The 13103-nt window shown below is 39.1% G+C and overlaps 1 protein-coding gene across 1 annotated transcript; it reads left to right on the top strand.

Annotated features, from left to right (window-relative positions):
- The first annotated feature begins 617 nt into the window (after window positions 1-617).
- On the top strand, window positions 618-4227 carry LOC145406473 (uncharacterized). The gene is made up of 2 exons (XM_080277630.1): window positions 618-645; window positions 3125-4227. The coding sequence occupies exons 1-2, from the start codon at window positions 618-620 to the stop codon at window positions 4225-4227; spliced, it is 1131 nt and encodes a 376-aa protein (XP_080133756.1).
- Window positions 4228-13103: the final 8876 nt, after the last annotated feature.

The raw sequence follows: 13103 nt of genomic DNA on the forward strand, positions 1-13103 counted from the left end.
ACGCCATACACAATACTACTTCACTACCTTATAATTTTTTTTATCACGTAATCCATACCGGTATATACTGTGTATATATATATATATATATATATATATATATATATATATATATAGACAGATAGATAGATACATAGATAGATAGATAGATATAGATAGATAGATATACTATATATATATATATATATATATATATATATATATATATATATATATATATATATATATATATATATATATATATATATATATTCAAAACCTTTAGAGGCACTTTGCTTATAATTTCACACTGATGTTGTATACCGAAAGTTGGGTGCAAATTATATATCATTTAACCCAGCTCCCGTCAAGTGGAGTTTGGCACCATGACATCAGCATCCTTTCCTCACATACACGTCCTACTCCCACCACTCCTCCCACTCCAGTCCTAATCAACATTTCTCGCCATGCCCACTCCATCTCTTGTGCTGCAAAACTAGCCTGTCTCTTCTTTCTTCCTTAATATCAGTCTCCAGGACGAGATTAGATTAATTACTTAGACCCAATCTGACGAACCTAACGTAATCATAAAGGATGTAAATATAATCCAACTCTATTAAAAACCATTATTTGCAGCCATGTTGCTTATTCCTTACTCTGTGGAAGGTACGCGGAGAGGTGGCGGTTATATTCTTCAGAATGAAAAGAGATAAACTACTCAAACCCAGTATAACGATATGAGTTAACCATAAGGCCATGCAGCTGTGGCCTGGCTCTACGGACACCAAAATTTATCACCAAGCCGGTTATTTTCTAGCGTTATAGGCGGGTAGAGGTGAGGAGACGGCAATATTCTACCATGCTACTGAATCAGGAACCATATCATCAGAAGCAACACCATTCCCTCCCTCTCACTCACCCTGTTCCCACCTCTCCTCCCATCCCATTTTTCCAATTCCCTCTTTCACGGCTTCCCTCTTCTACGTCTCACACTGCATAATCAGACTGCCGGTTCTTTCTTCCTTCATTTGACGGTCATAAGAATGGGAAATTTTATCTCCCCCGACAGCTGGTGTGGCAGTTGGGTGAGGCAGCGGTCAGTGGTCATCTGCCTATATATGACGGCATTATCTGCCCGCCACTGTCTGCCCTGCCACTGGTGCACATTAAAGCAGTTAACGACCGACCTTCCATAGCCCCTGTCGGCGCTGTTGCATAATACTTTAAATACAGGGAACTGGGAAGACAGTTATATTTTAGGGAATGCTTTTTTTCATGTCAGGGTATATCATATTCTCTTCTACAGTTAAGTGTTCTGTAATACTAAAGAATCTGTAATGATTTTGACGAAGAATGGTCACATGCAGATGAACCCACAAAGACTAAAAACATCTCTCAGGTACGAGACCATCTCGTTCTTGTAGGAGACTAGAAAGTCAACTTGCCTTGCCTGATTTCTTTGTTATTCCTTCCGTAACAGTTTGAGTTAAGTAGTGCCAAAATTGTCGTATTTTTGCATAAAACAGAGTATCAACATGTGAGTACAATTCTTCCGTTTGAACAGATCACGGGATTGTGAAATTAAGGTGCAAAAAATGATATTCATGATATTTGTAGTGTATATCATCTCATTGTTCCCAAGAGTGTACACTGTCTTTTTTCAGTCATTCTGTGTTTGTGATAATATGGTGGAAACCTTTCTCGTGTAATGGGGAGTTGTGCAGATGTACTGGTTGTAAAAGTTTTTGTTGTTATTTTTTCTACTGATGAAATATGGTGGCTTTGGGCCGTGGTCTCGCTTATTTAGAAGCTTGTGTGATACCTCGTTCTAAGCGGTACACTTTGCTTGCTGGACATTAAATACTCTCTTGTATGTGCTGATAAAACCGCGACCATATTGGAAAGATGAAAATAGGGATAAGAGGGTGTAATACTGTATACAAAACATATTGCCAAGGGCAAAGTGCCACCAAGTCTTCCAAGGCAATGGGAATGGAGACCTTTGAATTAACAAGTCTAGCACTGATGTTGTTTGTGTGTTAGGAAAAACAGAGGTAAAATGAATGACAGGTAATATGAGGAGAGAGAGAGAGAGAGAGAGAGAGAGAGAGAGAGAGAGAGAGAGAGAGAGAGAGAGAGAGTAATATGTAGGTTATGAGACCGAAGAGTTAGTGTTGGGCAAGAATGATGTAATTCGAGTTTGTGAGAAATCTATTGAAGGTGAAGGCCCCCGGGCAAAGTCAAAAACTCGGCCTACAGACCTGGCTGTGGGTTTGGATGTTGCACTCTCTTGGTGCACCTTCTTATTTAAGGTAAACCTTGCTACTTCCAGACGGTTTCATTTAACCTAGGGAAAATTATTTATATTAGAAGGGTTAGTTAAAGCCTTCTGTCAACAATTTTAATACTACATCGGTTCAATCCTGATGAAGTTTTAGAATTAATGAAATCACCTTCAGATCACTGTAAATTTTCCCGAAATTATCTGAGTAATCAGTCACACTCAACACCATTCTTAAAAAATAATTTATAAAGTATGTAAAACGTTTACTGTCAAGTTTTCAGCCCAGTTATACTAGGCTTACACTATGGTCAGACTCAAATATGAAGTCGGTTTGGGTGGGGCCCGAGAGGGGATTTCCCTCTCTACAGCTCTGCCTCATCAACCCCAGTACCTATCTCTCTCTCTGTCATACGTCAGCTATTTACTATTTGAAATTGTATATTAAATATTCTGTACTTATTAAATATATTAAATAAGGCTATATAGTGCTATGAATGTGTCGCTTTTTATGATAATAACATTGATTTGTATAAATTCCACACCACGTGACAAAGTCGCTTTCCGACGTTGCCAGAGGTCAAGGACACCCACCTCAGACTACAGGTGACCGGTCATTTCCTCCCTGATCTCCACCCACGATGGCAGCTACTCCGACTCGCTCTCGTGTGCTCCACAGTCGGGAGAAAGAACTTATTTACAATGTGAACAAATATTTTTTAGAAGAAAAGGCTATTGGAGACTTTATAATTCCACCTTCAGGAGCAGTTGCTCGCACTGCCAAAGCTACCAATGTTAGCGAAAAAACAGTCCAAAGAATCTGCTCCAAATTTAATAAAGCTTGTGTGACACAAATGTCACCAGAACAGCCTGTATTCTCGTCACCAAAAAAGAAGCGCAGTGCAACTGTAACGAATCTCGACGATTTCGACAAGCGTGTGGTCAGAAGAACTGTCCTGGGATTCTATGAAAGGCATGAAATTCCTACATTGCACAAGATTTACGAAGAACTCAAGGAAAACATATCTTTCAACGGAAGCAACGAGTCTCTTCGCAGGATTCTCTTGCAGATGGGCTTCAAATATACAAAAGTTGATGGCCGAAAGTTCCTTATGGAAAGGAGCGATGTAGCAGCAGCTCGGACCAGATTTTTGAGAGAAATTCGGCAGGTCAAAGTGTCTTCCCAGAACATTGTGTATCTTGACGAAACTTGGGTAAATCAAAATTATACAGTTGGAAAATGCTGGACTGACACTGCATCCCCACAAGCCACTGGAATACAGCAACCGACTGGAAAAGGACGTCGTTTAATTATTGTGCATGCTGGAACGAGAAATGGCTTTGTTAACAATGCTGAGTTGATATTTCAAGCAAAAAACGATGGGGACTACCATAATCTGATGAATTCAACACTTTTTGAAGACTGGTTCAGGAATCAACTAATACCAAACATTTCACCAAACTCTGTAATTGTTATGGATAACACTTCCTATCATTCAGTCCAACTTGAAAAAAACCCAACCTCATCCTGGAGAAAATCGGATATAAGGGACTGGCTTATAAAGAAGGGAGTACGGCCCAGCGACGATCTCTTAAAACACGAGCTGTATGAACTTGCAAAGAAGTTTGATACTGGCACAAAGTATGTAATTGACACAATTGCTGAAGAAGCAGGGCATCGGGTCATAAGATTACCACCGTACCATTGTCAGTACAACCCTATTGAGCTCATTTGGGCTCAGGTGAAGACCTATATAGCCAAGGCAAACACCTTCAAAATGGTTGATCTTAAACGTCTTGCCAAAGAAGCTTTGAATCATGTAACACCGAATAACTGGATGAAAGCAGTGCAGCATGCTGAACAACAGCAAGAAGAAGATTCACAGCAAGACGTAGCAGTCGACCATTTCGTGGATTCATTCTTAATCAACATATCAGAAAGCTCGGAGGATGAATTGTCTGATTAAAGATCAGAGAGGACTTATGCCTACTGGGGAAACCTCTATAAAAAAAAACGCGCCAAGACTTTTACCTCAGTGGTGGTGTGGAAAAAAGGTCGAAACAATATAGAAGAAAATAAAACTTATAAATATATGAAAACTTTCTCAAATAACTGAGAGAGAGAGAGAGAGAGAGAGAGAGAGAGAGAGAGAGGAGGTTTGGCAGAGCTGTAGAGAGGGAAATCCCCGCGCGGGCCCCACCCAAACCGACTTCATATTTGAGTCTGACCATAGGCAACTTAGTTTTGTACGATAATACTCATAGCTTAAAATCCTAACATTCTTGGACAATTCTGACAATAGATTCAAAACCAGCATACTCGACTCAGTCTAAAGAACATACTTTTATCCCAGTAAGAAAATCTTTGTTGTTCTTAAAGATGGACAGTGATGGATGATTCTGTTTTGGTGTGCATGTGTGCTGAACTGACATCTATTGGATTTATGATTCCATTTGCCTCTTTAAGTCTCTGTATCCGACTCTAAGTGGGTTGTAAATAGGGGATCTTTTTAGGGCGTAGAGCAAGTCTTTGTTACAGTTGTGTCGTGTGATATAGCGTAGTACTGTGGTGACACTGCGTCTACGTACCCTCCACATCTCGTCAGGTATACCTCCGTTTGGATCTTCATTTCCCTGTACAGGTCATAAGAACTATTGAGATACTCTTGTTTCTCTCTCTCTCTCTCTCTCTCTCTCAGCCATATTTCCTCCCCCAGGCCCTCAGTACTTTATGGTCTCTTGCTGTTATCACAAAGGCTAATCCAGGATGCTCGTAAAGTGGCTACGGGGAGATGATAAATCCAGCAGTGCGGGGGAGGGGGGAGGGAGAAAAGAGGATGGGGAAAGACTGAGGGGAGAGAGAGAGAAAAAAAAATGGAGGAAGGAGACGAGGAAAGCTTAGGGTTGTAGTGAAGTGAGAAATGTCAAGGGGGTGGGGGAGAAACAGAGAAATGTAGGAGAGGTAAGAGAGAAGATGATGAGAGAGAGAGAGAGAGAGAGAGAGAGAGAGAGAGAGAGAGAGAGAGAGAGAGAGAGAGAGAGAGAGAGAGAAGAGAACAAGAAAGGAAAATGGAAAAGTGAAGTGAAGTAGAAGTAGAATAGTAAGATCGATGGGAAAGATAACAAAGACGAAATTTAAAGGAGTAGAGAAGGCGAGGTGATATGAAGGAAAGAAAATGAGAATGGTATAGGTAAGAGGGGAACTGGATGGGGGGGGGGGAAGGGAAAGGGAAATAGAGAGGAAAATTGAAAGGAAGGAGGTAGAAAATAAAGAAGATGAATGGAGGAGGTAGAAAAAAATAGATGTCAGCTTGAGAGGAAAGAAGGGAACAGAAAAGGTAGAATATACAAGGTGCAAATGTACTTCAGAAGTCGAACAGAGAATGTGATAGCAAAAACAGAGTATGAGAAAATGTATGAGGAACGAAAGAACATACTGAGCACCAGAAACTTTATCATGGCAAAAAAGTTGGTTTGGGCACTCTCCCTTCACTCACCCGATTTAGTGTATTGAATGACAAACCAAATGGTTTCCTGCAACCCAAGAACATTGACTGGTAACTACATAGCCACCAAATGCAGGCCTGGTCATGTCTTTGGTTATGTCTCTCCAATTGAAATAGGCCCTTAAGAGTTAAAGTCAACGATTGGTCGAGGTTTTTATGTACAGTACTTTATGTCATTGAGGACCAAGCTACTGGTCGCTCTTGCCTCAGATGTCTAGAGTGCCCCGGGCCCCTTCGCCCCGGATGAGGGCAAAAAAGTCTGAATGATAATGAAGTGGAACAGGGAAAAGAAAATAGTCTGTGTCCTGTAATCTCTAATCCTGGGTGTACCAAGTGTCCACCTACTCTGCCGCTGGTAAATAACAAGTGAGCGAAGGACGCAAACCGGTTATGATCAGCTTTCCCTCAGCTTCCGAAAACATGAAGGGTGAAACATTTTTTTTTTTTTTTAATCTTAGTCCTTTTACTGTAAGTTGGTCGCAGTTGACATCTCACCGCTTAAATGATAGACTGTCAGTAGAATATGATTCTTGTCATGAAGTGCGATGGGAAGGAAGTAAAATTGTAGTATTATTTTCTCTTCCACTGATGTATGTGAAATACTCCTAAGCTGGAAAAGGATGAAATCTGAGCCAAGTTAGGTTAAAGGAACTATAGTCAAATTGGCAGGAGGAAAATGAGACGTTTCCATCTCTGATTCAGTCCTTATGCTCAAAAGAAACAAGCAGTACCGGTACGACCGACAGGAGGAATTGTGTGTGAGATGGAGGTCAGTATCAAAAGCATATATCAGGATGATGACCCTCCACTCCCCAGTTTTCAGTTTTCCGAAGAATGATAAGGGTAACAAATGGCATATCGTAGTCAAAGATTCCCTCACTTAATCTCACTCCTGGGGGCTGAAAATGGACATCTCTAATCTGTATTTCCTTTTCTTATTTTAACTTTACTTTTTGCTAACTCTCGAGCAGCTGTCCATTTGTAAGATATATGACCAGTTTTATGGCTTCCCTCTACAGAAAGCACATCCAAGGGAGCAGTAAATCGATAAGAACTGAACACTGTGTGCTTTTACTGCAAGTCACTATCAGCAAACAATATAGATCTACCGAGTTTTCCGTTAGCTGACTCTGCATTCATAGCTGAGAGGTCTTGGCATGCTCTAATGGCAAGCATTGTATTTGTAGTGTGAGAAGAAACTGAGATTAACATCTGCATTTAAAGTAAACCATCATTTTTGACAAATTACAGATTGGACGATGGATGAATAGATGGATAATATTTTGAAACTGTTTTCCAGTAATATCTATTTTATGTGTTTGTATGCTATTTCTATAGTAAATCATCATGGAGTTGTGTTATATATGACGGGGAAACATGTTGCTAAGTAGACATTGTATTGCCTTAAGAAAAATAAAAATGCTCGAATGAATAACTGCAAGAGGTCAAAGCCATCGATGACCTGGGTAAAAATATATTTCTGAGGAAATGCCCACCCTGTAGTTTTGCATTTCAACATGTTATGTGGCTTATAACATGACATGACGAACGACATGTGTAATAATTGCCTTTAAATCTGAAAATATTATCATCCATCTTCCTATGAATCATCCCTAGCTGAATATCATCGCCTGCTATTGGCTGGAAATCTGTGCTTGGGTTGTCTATGGTATGAGATATTTAATGGTAGGTGTGTTAACTAGCAGGCTCCTCTGGTGTTCGCTATAATGCAATAGCAGTGTAGAGAGAGCCATGAGGGGGATACGTTGCTACCCCTTAATATATGACATTCTGAATCGTGCCATGTTATGTTATTTATAGTACTAAGACGTACCATGTAATAATTTGCAGTTCACTCCTGCATACTTTGGACAGCCTTCACATCCAATTGTTCTTAACGTCAGAATATTTCAGTCAGTTCTGAGTAAGGCACAGTAGCCTGAAAGCAGTAATACTATCTCCATTACTTCTATAATGAATGAGCAATCACTAGCAGTATAGCTAACACCAAATGATTTAATTATGCTGAGAGTAAGTCACAGGAGCCTGGGAGTGTCAGGTTATAGGATGGTTCATATCAAACTGTATTGTCCTTTGTTTTGAAATGTTAAATGTGATAAGCCATTTATGCTGATTGTCAGGGAACTTCACTGTCTCATCATTATCACGCAGGATGGCTCCAATGACATCCAAAATAATCAGTACAGCATGTGATGTCCAAAGAAGGTTTTCTGTTTATCACCTGACTGTAATATAATAATGACGACTAGATGTCACAAACATGCAATCTAATGGATCCTGTTATTAAGAGTTTTACCAGTGTAGGGTGGAATCATTATACGTTTTGAAGTTGCCATCGCCGGTGATATCAAATTGTCTAGCAATGAGTGCACCAATAATTTTGGGGACATTTTTATTTGCTTTGTAATTTAATGATTGATTAGGCCGGATATTAGTCAGATGATAAACAGCGGAAAATGAAATGAGCACCGTCGTGATCTGTATTTTCTAAAACACCCTAGTCAGAAGGCGAGTTGAGTCCATGAATGTCCCTACACAACAGTTCAACTTTGCAGAGCACAGCAAGCACACAGCCAAATAAATTACGTTCTGAATCCACAAGACTGGGTAGGCTATTGATCAGACATTCCCCTGGAGGCACCTTGTATTCTCACCAGGCATGGATGGAAACAGAGTATCACGGCTGTACGTGACAACATCGTTGCACTGGAAGCAGAATAAAACTTCTATACCTTCCATGCCATAGATTGCACTTCATATTGGTTTTCCACCTTTGAACTGTGCGGTGAGGATTGCTTAGATTAATTACTATGAACTATACGAAGGTCAGTACTGTAATTAATTTTGGTTAGACGCAACCATCTCCTAGATTACGATCCGGAAAAGATTTCGTATACAAGTACCCAACTGTTCAGTACAACAAGGTGAGTGGGGAAAAGGAAGTTTCAAACTCTGTCCAAGAACTGAATCATCCTGTGAATCAAACTCAGATACAGCTACGTACTGAATGTGCACACTCATTCACCACTGGCTACCCTGTTGCATGAACCTGAATACCGGGATAACACCTCTGTGTGGGTTACTGCAACAATAAAAAATTACTTGGCAGTGGCGTATATGGGAGGGGGGGCGGGCACTCGGCCATGGCCCCTCCTCCCTTTTGTTCCAGGAGGCCTACATATCTGCAGCTCTAAATACGTATACAAAACAGACCGCCATCACAAAAACTACAAGGTATTGAGATGGATCTAGTGCAAGTTCTTGACAGTGTGAAAAAGACTGTATAGATGTGTTGCAAATGTACAGGAATGATGATACATTCAAAAGATTATTTGAGATTGCTAACAGAAGTGTGGAAGAGAGATTCAAGCCCCAAGGAGTGTAGGGCGACAACAGTACCGGTCTAATCTCCCACTGAATCTGGTGTTGCAGAAGCATACTTCTACCACAAACTAGCTGTTCTTTCGCCTTATACTGATACAGTATTGCCGCTGCTGAATGAGCGTTTCCCTTCAAAGCATTCTTCATGGCAGAAATTATTGTAATGTAAGAAATTTTGGATGCCGCCACCAGTATAATAACGGGGATTTTTGGACACACCTCCACCAATATGATCCTGGGGATTTTAGAAATTATGGAAAAATGGGGTGGCGTGATCTTACTTAAAGAGTTTCTAGAGAGATGAGGTAGCGTGATCTTATTAGAAAGGGCGTGAGTAGTTAGATATTAGCACACCTTGCGGGCCAGTCAATCTCGTCTATACTACTCCTTGGAGGATAACAAAATTCAAACTCAAAATGACTTAAACCTAAAATTTACTAAGTAGTAAGAACAGAGATACAAATTGCTCTTCAAACTGGGAATAATACCAAACTAAATATAATGAGGATCTATATCAACAGAAATAAGAATCTTCTCAAACTGATTATTCAAAGAACACTTACTCTTTTCAGAAATATGAATCTTCACGAACTAAATTAATAGTCAGTAATCAGTATTTACAGTATAACCCCAGAAATATCTTCACGCACTAGATTAATATCCCAAGAATACCATTACGCATGGATATAGTCCCGTGGTCTCTGACGGACTCGTCGGGAAAGAACAAATATTATCACCAAAGAATATTCTCTAAGACTAAATGCACGATAACTGAAGAATCTTATATAAACTAGACACAATAATCAAAAGGACCAATAATCACATGGACCGTAATCAAATGGACAAACGGACCAGCCGATATGCACTTTGACTCCATGAACTAAAGGGGGGGGGGGGGATTTAGTGTGCCAGCGGCTAGGCCGCGGCTAGAACGCCCGAATGATTGGGATGCAGGCCACGGCCCTCCACAACTCTCGTCTGCAACGATGAAAAGAAGCGATGATCTCATCATTCAGCACAAGAAGGATCAGGGGAAAATATCACTGATTTATCTCACGTATATGATGACTTAATACACGAGGGAGAGAAAAGAGGGGGGGAGGGGGGAGAGCTTGGGCATTAACCTGCAACGATGAAAAGGAGCTATTATCTGATTTTTTTTTCTTTTTTTTTTGCCTATCGACCATTGGGGCCGAAGCCCCTGGTCATTAAGGCAAATATATATGTATGTACATACCTAGGCAGATATATATATATATATATATATATATATATATATATATATATATATATATACACGTTCATACACATGTAGATATATATATATATATATATATATATATATATATATATATATATATATATATATATATATATAATTTTTTTTTGTAATTTTATTTTTTATTTTTTCATTTTTTTAAACCTTACATTATCTAATAAAAAAAAATACCTACAACCTAAAGTCCCTAAAACTAATAACCTAACAGACAAATCGCTAACCTATACTAAATCCTAAAAAGACAAATAACTAAACCTACAGTAATGAGGAAAATAAAAATACCTCGACCAAGAGAACACCATCGACTGCAGATATGTAATGCCTCTCTACATTACATATCTGCACTCATCACCTGGTGACTGTCAGTCGAGGCACAATCTAATATAGGGAACATCAATATATGAAAGAGAACCAGACGAGTCAGGTACATTTGTTTGGCGCGGCTACTCGCCTTTTATAAGCATCAAGACAGTATTCGGGAAACGGCTAAAATTTTAACTGATTACTTTATACTACTATCGATCCTCTAAGATCTTCAGAGAATACAAAAGATACGTTTACACTCAACATACGTAGGAAAGTGACATACGATGTTGAAATTTTTTGTAATAAGCTTGCAGGAACTTTAATCATAATGAAGCCAAATTAATTAAGAAATCGGACAGTTTTATTACCCTGTGCCGGTTACATGCCTACGTGACTAACCCCGACTCAATAACATGAATTTCGCTCTTCACAAATGACAATCTTCAATATTCATACTTCAGACATTCTAACTTCACCACAAAAGAGGATATCTGTTAACTTCGGCAGCTAAATCTCTAGATTAGAATATAAAGGATGACATTCGCAATTATTAATCCCTACTAAAATTTCGCGGTTATACGTCTTTTTAATAACGACTGGTTTATATGTATGGTCATATCCACACCAGAACTCGACTTAGCACTATCAATAGCAGAATCATTTTCAGATTATGAATATCAACTAAGACTAGACATAAATGTAGAACTTAACGGTTAAATCATGAGCTATACTTGCAATACATGAGCATAAGATTACACTTACAATATTAGCTTACACTAATACTTAAAATTATGGCACTACACTATGCTATCTCTTACTTCCCTTTGTGTAAATAAAGCATTCTCAGATGTACATAAAGCAGCTGTAATATACAATAAGTTCCTTAAAGGTAGCATAGAGGAGTTCGAAGCAGAATACTACAGATGGCAAAACACATGGAAGAATCGGGAGGAGAAAGATAGATCAAAATCTGTTGTTGCATCTCTGAATGTCTGCAAAGAATTTGGCACTTATCCTAATACTGAAACACTGTTGCATATCTGTGCAACACTTCGCGTGAAACTGCAACAAGTGAACGGTCATTCAGCTGCTTAAAGTATCTGAAGTCATATCTGCTCTCCACCATGTCGGGGCAAAGACTGAATGGATTAGCCTTACTTTTTGTACATAAGGATATTGAGTTGATCTATGATGAAGTAATCAATGAATTCAACCGTAAAAACAGGCTGCTTGATTTCAGATGGTGAACCCACACTACTCTAGCGAGCAAGCTCTCTCTCTCTCTCTCTCTCTCTCAACTTCATTAATGCGAGTTTTAGTTTAATTTGCTTAATGTTTCATATACAGTACTCTCTCTCTCTCTCTCTCTCTCTCTCTCTCTCTCTCTCTCTCTCTCTCTCAGTCATTAATGCGAGTTTTAGTAAATTTTTTTTAAATGTTTCATATAAAAATGAACATTGCAACTTCCAGGAATGAAGGAATCAACAACTTCGTATGATGATCTAGCATTTTTTTTTTTTTTTAATACATACTGGGTACTGTAGAACTCCCTAATTAAATATTTTTCAAACAGCTCATTTTTGTTCTAGCCGAGATACATAAGCTTCTTTATATTGTTTTGCCATTGAATATCAAATTAATGCAATATGTCCCTCCTGAGTCCTGAAAATGCCCCTAAAAATGCTTGATTAAAAAAAAAAAATATATCCCAGCTGTAGAGGCTCGCTTCGCTCGTCTCACCCCCCCCCCCCGCTTAAAAAAATCCTGGATATGTCCCCGTTCCCCCTTCCCCCTTTCCATGGACCTATATACGCCACTGTTACTGGGTATATTACCTCCCTTCCCCCCCCCTCTCTCTCTCTCTCTCTCTCTCGTGAAGCGGTTGATGTCACCTCCTCCGTTATGTATGATATCTTATTTTTATTTACATAAACTTTCATTCCATTGTTTTTGAGGTAGAAGTAGTTACACTGAATTAATACTGGAACAGTGTCAGTACCACTCTATCCCACCTAACGTTAGATGAATTTAATATTAACCTTAGAGTGAGTGAATTATTACTGGCTCCATTAGCTCTTTCATGGTGAAACAACATTAATACTCAATTTCACCTATAGTCAAATTATATTAACATTTAGCTGAAAGTGAGTCATAGTAGCTGAGTGTATTAAAGAAAATTGTAATTTAATATCACAACAGTGCTGGTGTGACGATGATCTTTATGTACTGTAAGATGATTATGAGGCAGGGGAGTGGGATATAGTGAAGGGTATTAAGGTTATACATTATGTGCTTATTATTCAGAGCAGGAGAACATAAATGGATGTTTGCAGTTCACGGCTATATTACT

Source organism: Coenobita brevimanus, chromosome 8, assembly GCF_032717465.1.
Source record: "Coenobita brevimanus isolate Jiangsu-jjx chromosome 8, ASM3271746v2, whole genome shotgun sequence".
Taxonomy (NCBI): Eukaryota; Metazoa; Arthropoda; class Malacostraca; order Decapoda; family Coenobitidae; genus Coenobita; species Coenobita brevimanus.

Excerpts from the sequence above, each read along its gene's own strand:
- LOC145406473 (XM_080277630.1), top strand. The coding sequence starts at position 618 with ATGTTGCTTATTCCTTACTCTGTGGAAG. Across the intron at positions 646-3,124 it reads TATTCCTTACTCTGTGGAAG|AACAGCCTGTATTCTCGTCA; the intron begins GTACGCGGAGAG and ends AAATGTCACCAG.